This window comes from Haliaeetus leucocephalus, unplaced genomic scaffold (assembly GCF_000737465.1).
Source record: "Haliaeetus leucocephalus isolate CR32 unplaced genomic scaffold, Haliaeetus_leucocephalus-4.0 Scaffold395, whole genome shotgun sequence".
Taxonomy (NCBI): Eukaryota; Metazoa; Chordata; class Aves; order Accipitriformes; family Accipitridae; genus Haliaeetus; species Haliaeetus leucocephalus.
In genome coordinates this window covers 5273637-5287920 of record NW_010972831.1, presented here as the reverse complement: position 1 = coordinate 5287920, position 14284 = coordinate 5273637, and the positions used below count along the sequence as shown (strand labels likewise).

The 14284-nt window shown below is 39.3% G+C and overlaps 1 protein-coding gene across 1 annotated transcript in view; it reads left to right on the top strand.

Annotated features, from left to right (window-relative positions):
* TMEM211 (transmembrane protein 211) overlaps nt 1-13821 on the top strand; it is a 63288-nt gene extending 49467 nt beyond the window's left edge. The window contains exon 3 of the mRNA XM_010573729.1: nt 13218-13821. Within this exon, the coding sequence (XP_010572031.1) occupies nt 13218-13444 (227 nt within the window). The 3' untranslated portion in view covers nt 13445-13821. The remainder of the gene's footprint in view (nt 1-13217) is intronic.
* The last annotated feature ends 463 nt before the right edge of the window (nt 13822-14284 follow it).

The window sequence follows — 14284 nt, the reverse complement described above, 5'->3', positions numbered from 1 at the left end:
TGCAAAGTAAATTGTGCAAAATATACTATGTTTATTAGACACATTTCTCTGTATCTCTTTCAGTAATGGTGTAATTCGGTATCCTGAGATGACGGATGATGTATTTAAGTTCATTTTTCTGTGCTGCCCTATAAATGTTATTAACTCAAACATTTAAATGCAGGAAGATGGAAATGCTGTGGCGTTATTTTTGTCATCCCTGAAGGAAGCCCCTGTCATGGTCTAACCAGCCCTAATGCAGCGCCTGCCTGGGGTGTTTCTCGCTGCTCTGTTGTGGGGCTGGCAGTCTTGATGCTGGTGCCTGCGGCAAAGGGGGTGTCCCAGCTCTCAGCAGGGTGGCGGGGAGCTGGGCAGGCACAGCTGAGCAGGGATGCCTGAGGCTGGGCTCTGCTCACTCGCTGGAGTCCGAGAAACCCAGCTGCATGGCTGGCGTTCCTCCCAACAAAATCCTTACACCCCCACTGACGCACACCGATCCACTGGGTCATGGTAACCTGCCAAAACAGCACAGATTCACTGGAGGGTTTGCCGGGCTGCCTCTACTCTCCTGGTTCAGCAAACCCTACCTACACCTGATGTCTCACATGGGACAGTTATGCTTGGCAGCATCCTTGGCAGGACCAGCATAGCTTGGACCCAGCAGTGGCACAGGGGCAGGACAGAGTCCTTTACTATCTTTGAAAGCGCAGCTTTCACTTTGCAAGCAAATTACTGCTTAAATCACATTTGACAGACTCCAGAGTAATTGGTGGGTGAGCAGTGCTTGAGTTTAGAGGCAGGTGTGACTGCATGTTCACCTGACAATTAGGTGGCTCATCCTATCCAAGCAAGCGTCTCACCATTGTTTGGTATTGGACACCTAATTAAACAGCAAATGAAAATGAATAGGTCCCCCTTCCACTAGCATAACCACCTAATTCTGGTACTGCATAAGGCTTGTCCTACTGCAAGATAAATTATTTGCTTTCGGGCAACAGGGCATATCTCCTTCCTGCCAAGCACTTGGCCACTTCTGAAGAGGGGTCATCGTGCCATAGAGGGCATGGACTGGGTCCCTTCTTTCTTTTCTTCCCTCCATCTTCAGGCTCTGGTTTCCATGGAAAGGACACTCAGGCCTGCAGGGTGGATCAGGACAACCAATGTGTCTTCTGTGTCCTGGGCTGAGACAGATGGAGTGAGAGGGAGCACAGGGCTGGCTGGTGGCATAGCCTTTTGCTTTGCTCTATCTAAAACACACGAGCACCACCAGTTCCCGCTGTCACCAACAGTTATCGCTCACCAAGACAGAGCTGAGAGGCGGCTGCACAGGAAAGCACCCATTAAATGCTGCTTGCGTCTCCTCTGCAATCACAGGGCTTGAGTGGCCCTGCCGCCCTGAGCTCTGCGTGGCGCTTGGAGCCAAAATGAAAGGAAATGGGAAACTGCGGCTCCATTATTTCAAACCAGATTGCACAGAAGTTAGTCAGCTGCTAGCGGGAAGAACCCTCGTCCTTCTGAGCTGACCTGAGAGACCTGTGCTTATCTGTGACCATCTTTTGGTTTAGGATACTGAACAGAACTGAACTCGCTGACTGGGAGAAACTTCCAAAAATTTCAGCTTGTGCAAGTCTTTCCACTAATGCTTTTCTCACATGAAAGAGAGTTTGGCTGTCTGATATTGTCCCCTGCTGGGCCTATATTGATTTCTTTTTAAAGATGAATATATGATGCAGTGCTCTTGAAAAATTAGAAAAACAAATCAGCCTGGAGCTCAATACAATATGTAATTTTTAAAATGCTAGCTAAAGACTATGCAAAAGGCAAGAGAAATATGCATTTTTTTATTACAAGATCTGATTTTAGAAACTGGTTTCACTTCCCTGACCCCCTGGACTGGAGGGCACTGCTTTTCTGGCACTCTCACGTGTTAACAAGGTCATCTGCACTCCCAGGAGAAACTCAGAATTCATAACTGGAGTTTTAACAGATAAAAAAAAGAAGAAAGAGAGACTGATTTGCAGTTTCTTTACATAAAAATATATTCAGAGAAATTTCCAATGCACGTGTCCCTCGCTATGGTTGGGGTCTTAAGTAGTTTGTGTATTAAAAAAAGATCAATGTTTATTTTCCTTAAGCATTTCAGCTCCCCTTAAAAAAGAAAATCTAGAAAATAAATAAAGTTCAGTGTCAAAAGATCCATAGCAGCACTATTCTCTGTATTAATAAAACAAAGGGAATAATACAGATGTCCTTGAGAGTAACTGTTTCTTACAGAGATAAGATGGTGATTAATGGGAAATTTGTTCTTGCTAGAGGTGGCTATCAAGTATAAGTAAATAAATGGTACGGTTCCATTCTTGCAGTCTACCTACCATAAATATTATTACTCTGGTAATAGGAAGCTGTAATACTGCTGGCCATTCGAAGGTTAAGATTCTGAAAACGCCCTTGCCCCTAAGGTTATTCTGTTGATGATGTCATTTACTATGATGCCACAGGAAAAACAAATGGCATGGCAACCAATTCAATTTAGTTTTAAAATAATTTCCAGAATATAATGTTATTTTCTGATGGTGTCACTGCACCTTGTCAAAATTAGCCAAAGATCTTAACCTCAAGAAATGGAACAGCCTTTATGAAGCTGGATTTTAAACCTGATAAAGTGCTGAAACAAATAAATATGGGTTATGTCCCTTCTGATGCATTTTAAGACATCCCCCTATAGGCAGTCATTACACATCCTGCAGCAGCTCGCCTCCTTCCTAAGCACTCGGTGGGAAACAGAACATTGGTGCAGTTCTCCTTAGCACTTGCCTGAAGTTACTTGCACAAGAGACAGAGGGTTTCCAATGCTACCTTAACTGGCGATAGAAAAAAACCCTCCCCCACAAAGACATTCAATTGTCCCCATAGTTTTTTTATGGATTTTGTATTTCACGGTCCAAATATATTAACTAAGTTATTCTGTCAAGAAATATAAATGATGATCATTTGTTAGCTGCACCACTTGAATAATTGTATCAAAGTGTAATAAAGTTATTGAAGAGATTTATTAACCTGATGAAGTAACTCATTAAATCCTTCAAATGCATTAATGAAGGAGGAAGTGTGGGTCTTTTGGTATAATTGGAGACGGGAAATTGTGCAGCTGGGCCAACCTGATAAAAATGATCAGATAGCCCAAATCGCTTCTATTTAGCTAGTAATTTGGGGTATTTCTATCACTACTCCAGATTGCTACGTTATTTTTCTAACACAAGTAGCTCTGCCTCAGAACTCAATTACTTCTTTTGGTTTACTATGGCCTGAAGTTAAATTTGTATGTTTACGAGTTGGGAGCTGAAGCACGTATCAGTCAATGATGAGTTTCTTGCCCCATGCAGCGGAGAAGGGACATGAGCCAAAACCTGCCTTTTGAAGTGCACTAGAATGGCAAACTGTTGCAGTTGACAGGGGTCATTGCAAGCAATGACTTGCTCAGGGACCTATAAACAGTGTCTGCAGCGGGAGGTGAGGAACACGCCTGGTCCTTCCTGCTGGCAGGCTGACGGTGTGCTCAGCCATAAGATGCCAGGTGAGTTTTGGCTCTTTTCTTCCTGCAGCCTTGGACTAAATCAACCTCTTGTGTGAGACATGGCTGGTGGCTCTTGAAAGTAGACCTGTCTGCTGCTAATTGAGTGTGTGGCTTGACCAGCACAGCCCAGCCTGGTACTGTTTTGACCACATGGTCTAACAGGACACATTCCTGAAAGTTGCTGTGTAAGACTTGGCTAAGGAACACAGAGGTCAAACATGGCTGAAGTCAAAATGTTAGCTGTGCTGCACTAACTCATTTGCACAGAGAGCAATCAGTATGAGCAATCTCTGCTCAGGAAAAAAAAAAGCTAGATGGTAGAAAGACGGTGTAGTGACCAAGGGAAGACAGGTCAGAGAGCAGCATGTCGGCAGACTTGTCTGAGGATCAGCCCTGGGATCACCTGCTGCATTTCCAGGCAGCTTTCAGTGAATTAGCAGTTGCTATCCCATTCCCTATCTGAAGAGCATCTGGTTTAAGCCAGAGCTGATTCCTTTTATAACGTTTTTAAAGGTTAGGAAAACCACTGCATGAGTACAAGCTGCATTTTTCCAGTTTGCAGCATTAAAAAGCTTCCAAACACTCAGGTAGTATTACTGCTGGAGGTGCTGTGACAACCTACTTCAGTAGGACGTAGTCTACCATATGGCTACAGCTGTATGGCACCTGGGCCGTAAAAAGAGGGGAGCTCGGGAACACACAATTATTTCCAACGTTACTTGTGGTGTTGCTGATTTATGGTGGGCTGGAATCAGCAGCGTGAAATGAGGGTTGTTACAGAACTGTTTTTTATGATCAGGTGGCAGTATGTGTGCTTCTGCTGAGTGATGACATTCACAGGACTAGGACATCTGAGGAACAGAAAACTCTGGTTTCAACCCCCTGTCAAGGAGTTTTTATTAGGAGATATGAAAACATGCAATTTGTGTCTTCCTGGTAGTTCCTGTGCCCTGGGAAAACAGAAGCTGGTCTTTGTAGCTTAAATCAATTAGGAGAAGGATGTAGGATGCCTTTTTTGTTTTAGGCACATATTTTTCATGGTTGCATTCCAGATAAAATGCTGTTCTGTCAGGGATTCTAATCACCTTTCAGCCATTTATGTAAAATACATGTCTCTGAAAGAGGTAATGAATGCGATATCCCTGAGGCTTGAAGACTGCTGGGATGCGAAGTGCAACTCTAACAAAGTGAGACGTGGGCATTATTCTCAGGCATCAGGCCTTTTGCCACCACTACTCAGCTGCCACATCGTGCGTCTCTGTGATGTGGGAGACAAGGTATAGAATGTGCAAAGTCAAAATAAATTCACTGTACAACGCTTTACAATAAGGTCACCTCTGATGTAAGGCTAGTATTTAATGGCCACCAGCTTCATTATAAATCTGTTTTCATGAGTGTCTGCTCTGCTTAAATTGTGAGTCTTGGGAGAGGTGAAAAGATTGATTTAAAACAGACCTGTGAGGTGAGCAGGTGGGGAAGAGAAGGGAGCAAATGTGTCATGTCGAATCATGACATTTCAGGTGATCTACACATCACTGCCCATCTTTTGGACCTCAGCCCCTGCTCTAAATAGCTATTTAAGAACTTGGAATTGACAGCCAGAGCAGGAGCCAAGACCTGCTGTAGGCTGGGCAGCATCTCCCCTTCCCAGCTGAGCTGGCTCCAAAGGAGAGACAATATGCTGCAAGGAAGCATGTCCGCTCCCTCACTACTTTCAGCTGCATATGGACCCAGGCTGATACTGTTCCTTGCTAGGGAATGCATCAGATGGTGAGTTGAAGCTGCACTTGTTCTTAGCCAAAAGATCACAAGAAGAAGTATTAATTTAAATTTTCAGTCATCAATTTCATTCCCTGCTTGTGCTGGAGAACATACTGGTTTTGGCATGGATAGGTTAATTAAGAAACAAAGCATTTGCCACCTTTATTTCTATTTGTAGAAATGGAGTTGAGCAGTTAACCAATACGTGCATGGCTTAGAAAATGTGTATCATGTTATGTTTATCTAAAATAGAACAACTGAAATATGCACTTCTTATTAGTACTTCTTAACTGTTGAATAAAATGTAACACAGGGATAAGGGAATACAGGTGCATTACAGGCACAATACATTCTGAACATGCTGCTCTCATCTGAACAACCCAACACTTAAATATGTCAATATTAAATTATTAGTCTGCTTCTGTGTTTGCTGTTTTGAAAGAGATGAACTGAGCATGACTTAAATAATTTAAAAAAATTAAATAGAAAATCTATATAATTATTGAAGCAATACAAAAAAAGGAAAATCATAATGGCTTCCAAACTGGAGTGCATCTGACAGTCCCCATCTCTTAGCTCTCTGAGTCTTGTAAAATTTTGTGTAACAGTCTGCTATTTTGAGAAACATTAGCTCTTGTCTCTCCCTTTTACAGTCTGCTAAATATGCTGTATATCTTCTAACCTTGCAGATGACAAAATGCACTCCTTCACCATAGTCCACACAGTGCTAGATCATTTCAGCCTTTTTGAGTAAATGACACGCAACTCTATAACTGCATGATTAGGCCCATAGATTACCAGATTACCTCTATAAATCTTCACCATAGCTACCACTCACTTGGCAGAAACAGTGAAGTTTCATCATTTGTTCTCATGTAGAAAACATGCTGTGAAATGCAACCTCAAAGGTCACCGAGATGGCATTTCCTTTTGTAGCCCTTAATAAACTTGCAGCTAATGCAGCAATTACCAGGCCCAACTACCTCTATGCTGCCTTCAGAGAATTTCTTTTCCAAAGTCTGGATAGTTAGATCCCACTCCCTTCAGTTAATAAGTGAAGTAGCTTCATCTATTTGTACAATTGTTAGACATTTCTGAAACAGGCTATTTGTGCAATAAGGGCCCATCTGAATGAGGAAGTTGTGCCAACAGAACTTGAATGGGGTATTTAAGTGGTATTAAAAAGATGTGTGCAAAAAAGGTGCACAGGCACTCTTATTTCAGTGCTAGTTTTATTTAAAATAACCTGTCCTATTCTACCTCAGCTAAATCCAAATAAACTGAAATGAAAAACATTGTCCAACTTTTTATATACATATATTTCCCAGTAATTTTGCATATATATACATATATATTAAAATACTGTAAGTTACTATATCTGATGCAGTTCCTTAGCTTGTGAGCTGTAGTCACGTACTCAGCATTTATTTAAACACAGAGTTTGAAGACATTGTACAAACTAATACATTTCCTTTGTTAGCTAACAAAGGGGATTGACAAGCTACATAGCTTTCGTTATAACCACATTTCTATTATAGCTGCTAAGTGCTAACTTGTGAGTTGCACCATTTAGAAAAGCTAGAAAAGGAACTGGTATAATCTACTTACTTGGCAACAGTCCAGCACTGATACATGCTCTTCAAATCACAACATGTTTGACTGAAATGAAGCCAATGGAATAATTCTTTACAAAGGAGAAGAGCTAAACTGTGGTATGTTAGAAATGGCTGTATCATTATTATGAGTTGCAGCTCTTTGTTCAGTTACAAAGGAAGAGCACTACATTTTGATACCAAATATATGGGCGTTATTATCCTTCTTCCCTGCTCTCCATTTTGCTTTCCTTGGAGGGGATAATTGCTAGGGCTGCTTTCAAGAATTTGAACTATAGGTACCTGACGTGCACCTGCCAGGAGTTCAGCAGGGTAGAATGGCATTTAACAGTGGTCCCTGTTTGCCTTGCCCCTCAGAAGTTTTGCTTCCATAACAGTAGGATTTTGTCTGGTTTGTTTTATCTTTGACAGGTCCCTTTCCTGTTTATTTTTTTTTATACTTAATTGGCATGCCCACTGATTTTAGGTGTATTTCAGCTCTCACCAAAATTACTCTAGGTAATTCCTCCTTTTCTGAAGTAGCCAAAAGGAAATCACTAATTTTTGGATAGCCCAAAATTCCATCTTATTTCTGTTTGTACTCTCATGCACAGCTATTACCAACAATAGCTGTGACCTTGGATCTTATTTAGCATTGTCTTTAGGTTTCCAGTTGTTGGAAGCGACATATAGGTAGCTCCTTTTTGTACAAGGGAACCGGCACCACCTATGTCCAAAATATCCTAAATGTAGTAACCCTTCAGCCATGCTACAAAAATATTTGCTTGGGAAGAGTGCTGGAAAGTATTGAGTGTAGGCTAGCCAGTGCAGTAGGACAAGAGATGATGTTTTTGAAGATGTCTGGCTCCATTACTGGTTGAAAGGTTTTCTCATTGCTGCTCAAATGTTAGCTGTATTTCTGGCTTTGTGTTAGGATATCTGTGGCTTTGGATCAGCATCCACTTTCTCATTTGAAATGATGTAAGTAAAGTAAGTAAAATCACATAAAGAAAAGCTTAAGAGGAGCTAATAAAATTATTAGATTAATAAAATGTGTAAACCTGAGAGGAAATGTGTTTTTCAAAGTCAACTGATTGTGCATAAGAACAACTGCCAGCTTTAAGAAGGGAGGTAATGGATTATATGAGAGGAAACTTCTTGATGAGTGAAAACTGCTTTGGTAGATTAAGCTCCATCAATAAAAATGTTCCAAGAAGGGATAAGACTGTGATAATCTGTAATAGGGTTGGAATACTGCTCTTGCTCACGTACGATTCAGCCTTAATTCTAATGATTGTCTGGTATGTCCCACAATCTTGCAATTAATCCGTCATTGTCACAAGTATCAGGAATATAATATACTCCTAACATAAGCACATTAAACTTCTAAGAAAAACTAATCTTCTTACAGCAGGTAATTTCAGGAAGATAATTCATGCACACAGCATATTTTATTACTGGTGATCAGTATTACTACTACACATCATCTAAACATATTAACAAATACAGTAAAATAAAATAGCTTTTTCTGATCTCTATGTTTGTGGTCCACCTCTGGATTTCTATCCATTTCAGCATTAGTATGGAAGGATACACATAAGCTTAGCCAAGTTTTCACGTTCCTGCTTCACAATAGAGAAAACTATTCAATTATTGTGTTTCACATTTTGAAAACTCCACCAGTCTTGCCAAAAGAAGTGGAAATGGAAATAGCCATTTTTTGTGTATGGTATTTAAGAGAGTTGTACATTGGTGCCCTCTACACACACTCTAAAGAACTGCATTACTTTGGTTTGTCTGGTTTAAAATAAACTTGAAAATGGTATTGTGATAGATTTAAATAATTAAAGCGTATTTCAGGAGCTTAATGAAATGAATGCACCATTGCAATGAAAAGGAGTTATAGTTTATTAGATTTTAAAATAGCAGAAAATACTATTTTCCCTGAGTAGAAGTGTCATTGATTCAGCATTATCACCAACAATTTATGACTTTTTCTAGATAATGCCCTGTTTTCCCTAAAAAGAAGTGTCCTCCATTCTAATAGTATCTTATTCCTGTTAATAAAAGTTATTTTATTTAGAAATCGACAAATTCAGGAAACTACTTTTTTTGAAAAAAATAGGTAAACCATATTTTTTAAGCCTTGGGCCTGCACAGGGAGCAAGAGCACAGTGCAGGGGTCCTGCCTTGGCTAGCAAACCCTTCAGAGGAGAAACTGCCATTTACTGTCTGGCTGTAGGACACCAGTGAAGTAAAGAGGATGAGAGAGAACAGGGTGAGACTGTAACTGTTTGGGAGGGCAGAAGATTAGAAAGTAGAAATAAAAAGTGACTTACAGTTGAACCAATGTGCACAGACTTGACTTTAAACCTCCTTGCAGTCAGTAGTAGCTGTGACTTACTGGTGAGAACCCAGGTGGTAAGGACCTAGCAATAACAAACACCATGTGTCAGATATTAAAGCAAAAAAAAGGCGTGTTTTTAACAAGACCCAATAGCTGATGGGAGATGTATCAAATGATCAGCCAAGCCATGTTACAAAAAGAACTCCAACGACCCATTTTACCAGCAAGTCCCCTCTATACTCAATATGCTTCATGCTATAGAACAGACACAAATACATTGTGTAGCCTTCCCATCATCTTGTATGACAGTAGGATTACACTACACATAATGGTGAGGTGCACTCACTACTGTATTCTGACACATTTTAAAGTGATGTTTATTGTTGGAAAACTGCGCAGAGGCATAAGTGTTATATGAGGAGCCTAAATGGAGCCCCACTGTTTCTTTGTGTGCTCTCCCAGCTAACTGCACTGCTGATAGACAGCACTATTAAGCAGTCATTAGCACCATGTCTGAAAGCTTGGCTTCTACTGATAATAACAGGCTATTCAATATTTTGAGCTTTTGTAAGAAAGAGGGCACCTAAATGAGAATAATGAGGTCATTCTATGACATGCCTGAGGATATGAAACCATGGGTAACTTTTCAGCCTGTTTGATATGTGAACACATTACATTCGACTGTGACAGGTTATTTCTAGCCTTCAAAAAAAAAAGCTTCTTCCATTAAATCACACCATACAACATCAGCACCAAGCGGTAATCAAAACACTAGTGTCAATGTAAAGCACATCCTTCAAAATAATTCTGTGTAACCCAATCAAAAAAACCCCATATATATGGACAGATACATGAAGATAGTGTTAGAAAACCAGCAAATTCTAACAGTGAGCAAAGTTTAAAGGGATTTTATGATAAAAAGATTGCTTCCAATTCTGCATAATGTTTTCTTTCACCAAATGAGATGCATGGACTATTTTGGCTTTGAAAAGATGAGGAAACTGAAATTTTAATTTTAGACCTGCATCTTGCTTACAGCAATTGCTGTTTGTCTTAAAACTGGTTTGCTTTCCTTTGCAAATGAGCCCAACATTTTACAGAAGGTTTTGTACCATGGCGCTATTTCAAGATTCTTCATGCAGTCGAGCAGCCTGGGTTTTGACTGGGGCTATGCTGTGTATCCACTTTACATCCCAGTCTCTTAGGTAGCACATTGTTCCACTTCCTAGCTGTATTAGCCCACGAGTGAACACTACAACCTACATGCATCTATGGATTAACATGATATAGTTTGTTGATCATCAGCTTAGCAGTTTAACACTCTCAAAGTTTACCACAGCAGTAGGAAAAGTCACCTTTTTTTCTGGTTGTTCTCCAAGGTTGCTTCCCCTGTTTCTGCCTACAGAAGTAGTGCTCAGGGAATTTTCCTGGGCATGCAAGAGAGTCACACAACTTTCAGGCTATGCTACTGAACAAGGGAAGCGTGCTGGCCCTTGGCTCTTTCTCTTCTTTTGGGAAAGCTCAGAGACCTTTGCTAGATGAGATGTACGTGTGTGTGTCTAGTTTAACTTCATTTTTATTGTATTTTCATTTTGTATTGTTTGTAGTGGTGTCATATGTGTGTAGTTAAGGGAGATCTGCATAAACACAACTTACTTCTTTGTAACTAGCTTCAGCTTCTGTATATTTGTTTAATGTTGGAGCCTAAATGCACAAGCACAGCTGCTAAGAACTCAGTGCTGAGCTTTGTGAGCTCCCTCCTGCCCTGGGCACCCACAGCAGGTGCAGCCAGTTGAATATCAGGGAGGGCGAGACACGCTCAGGATGTTGCCTGTGCTGGGGAGGACCTTTCCCTTAACTGGCTCCTGCAGCATCACCTTTGCACACCTTGAGCCTGGGAAGAAGGGAAGAAGGCCACAGTGTCCTTTCCTTGGGAACCACTGAAAACTTATCATTCATAAAGGCTGAAAGGAAAGGAGAGTGGTTGTGGGAGCAAGGGCAGTTAAAAGCACCTTGCTCTCAGAAAGCTCCGCCTACTGGCAGGCAGTTTATCTTTGTACCCATACATCAGTTACCCTAGAGGGAAACAGGCTGGCAAGATTGCTTCTGTTCCAGTTTCTCTCCTTTTAATTTCCATTTTCTTGGTTTTTTATTGTTTTTTACAAGGGATTAACTCAGCGGTTCCATTTAGACTAGAAGGAAAGTTTCAATTCAAATTATTCAGGGACTTCACAGGCTGTGTTCAACTTTTTGATTTCATCTAGCCCTCAAGCTTATTAAAGTTTTTTTTAATTAAATAAGATTAATGAGTGACTGCCCTTTTTTACTGGATACTTTTAAGATTAAGCCTCTGCAATATTATAATTGGAGTAATATGCACATGCCCTACCTGAAAGGCAATTACAAATACAGAGAATGGCACGTAGTGTTTGTTTTATAATCTTAATGTTTCATTCAATGTTTGCTGGTTATGAATTATCTATCACCTCAAACATAACAGTTAATGCTGATTACCACTATTCTTGAGTCACTAACAATCCACCCTCTGAATTTGAACAAAACACTATCCTGGAAGAATGAGAAGGTAGGAAAAGGGACTGCTTTGTGCTATCTTTTTGGTACTTAAAATAAAGTCTTTTAAAATACAGCATAGATTTTAATACAGTAGTTTTTCATTAGCAGAAAGGCTAGAAAAATGGTTTCTTGATGTTCTCTCAAAAAAGGGGTATACACGATGGCTGGGAGGGCATAACCCTTCGCATCAGCCTAGCTCAGCCTCTCTTGGCTTCCAAGGTGGGCAGAAACAGTATCCGAGAACTGTACCTGGAGTATTTTAATGCATCTTTATCATAGTCATGATTTATACCTTGGGCAGTCTTATTTTCAAAGCTGGAAAAGTGGTTCTGCTGTTCATTAAATTAATTGCATAAGCCACGATATTTAAATATAACATGTATTCATTAAAGACTGTAAAATCTGTGAAGTTCTATTAAAAGCTAACAGATAATACAGACAGCATAATTGCAGGAGGCAAGTCTGGCTTTCCACCATCAAGAGGTGGCTTAAGCTTTGCTTGTATTTTAGACATATTTCTTCATTATGCGCTGGATTAATCTGCTAGTGTATTTGGAGTAGAAGGAGTAAAAGACAACTCACTGGGAGAGATTGCCTGCTACTTTAACTCTGTGCCTTTACATACTGAACCTTTAGATTTCTACAACACATCCTGTTATATTTGTTTTGTGGTTTTAGAGCCCAAGCTGTCAATATTAGGTACTATGGGAACTTCAGGTCTTACTAATTTAGGTCTCAACCTTAGGTTGAAAATTTTTCTAATCCTTAAGTTTACAGGGAGAATTAAAAAAAATATTCTCAAAGACTCCAATGCTAAAAGCTAAATAAAAAGAAGACAGATTGTGTTGTTTTTCATCTCATAATCTTTGGGTCAAATGAAGGATTTTTTTTAAAAATTTGGGTTTGTAATAATAAGAATAATGAGAAAGTGCTTACATTATCAGAACCTAATCAGCAGAATCTAAAAAACTACATTTACACTCTTTCATTGAAGGTTTTTATTTGGCAGAACACAGTAATTTTTTGTCTCAAGTACAAAAATGCTATTGAGAAGAAAATCAAGTTGGTTTGGAATCTGCAAACTTAGGAATTCTTCTCCTCTGGATTCCATTGTGTCTGAATCATCTTACTTTTTAAATGGCTACATAATTTGGATTACAACGTTTCTGAAGTGACATAATGGGCAAGAGCTCTCATGAAAAAAATCCCAATGCCAACTTGCTACCATGTTATGACACTGCTGTCCATAAGAGGTAATTATGAAAAGGAAGATAATCTGACAATCATAAGTTTTAAGCTATGACTTTTTCCATTGCTTTCTAAAAGAAGGAATTTTTTTCAAAGGAATTAAGTGTTCGATAATAATTGTGTTTCTTTTTCTCCTCTCTAGTGTTCATAATGGCTTCTGGGCTTTTGGTTTATCCTTTTGGTTTCAACTCTGCTACTGTGAAGAGATTCTGTGAGAATTCAGACATCTACTATGCAGGAGACTGCCAGATTGGATGGGGTTATATGCTGGCAATTGTTGGGGTCATGTTGTCTGTCTTTTTACCATTCTTTGCAAAATATGCACCAAAAGAGCACATATCTCCAACTCCAATACCTACTATTTTATAGTATTTTATTACTGTTTCAGAACAGAACATTCCTGTCTACAGGCAATGGGCAGAAATTATTATAGCACTTCCATTTAGCTGTATTGCTAAAGAGAAAAAAGGAGATGGGGAAGAGAAGGTCAGATTCACAAAGACCGAAAGTGCATTGATAGTCTTCCGTAAGTATGAGCAGCAAACACTCTGGAATTGAAATAAGATCAATCAGCAGCCTTTATACTGCTCTAAACATGTAGTGGCATAATGCCTTAGACAAAAAAAAAAAATCTGTTTATCCTCAAAACATCTGTCTACCTCCCAGTTTCTTTTGTGTCTCAAAATCGTAAGTCTTCTAAAAGCTTCAATTCACTTTTTATATATTATTAGATGTCAAAACTTTTATGAACCCAATAATTTTAAAATCAATAATGATATTTTGTTACAATTATTTTGATTAGTCAAAAAAGCACCTACTAGTAGCCACGGCCTAAAGTTAAGCTTCATATCTAAAAAGAATTGTATACAAGAAAAAAGTTTCTTTTTAATCTATATGTATTAGTAGTACCTGCATATTGTAAGTTGTCGGCACACTTTTTAATACTGAGCTAATCTTCAAGATTTAGAGTCATCTTCAGGAAGACTTGCATAAAATTTAGATTACTTTTTTTCCAAGAGAGATCGATCTAACTTCCAAAGGCTTCATGATCATTTAATAGTTTAACAACAGGAAAAAAAATGCTAAGAATTTGGTTTTGGTATTTCTTAAATGATAATTTTAGGTGGATTTTTGCAAAATTATTTGAACTATTACAACTGTAGATTTGGGGGTTTGTTGTTTGTTTTTTAAGGCCAAAAAGAAAAATCT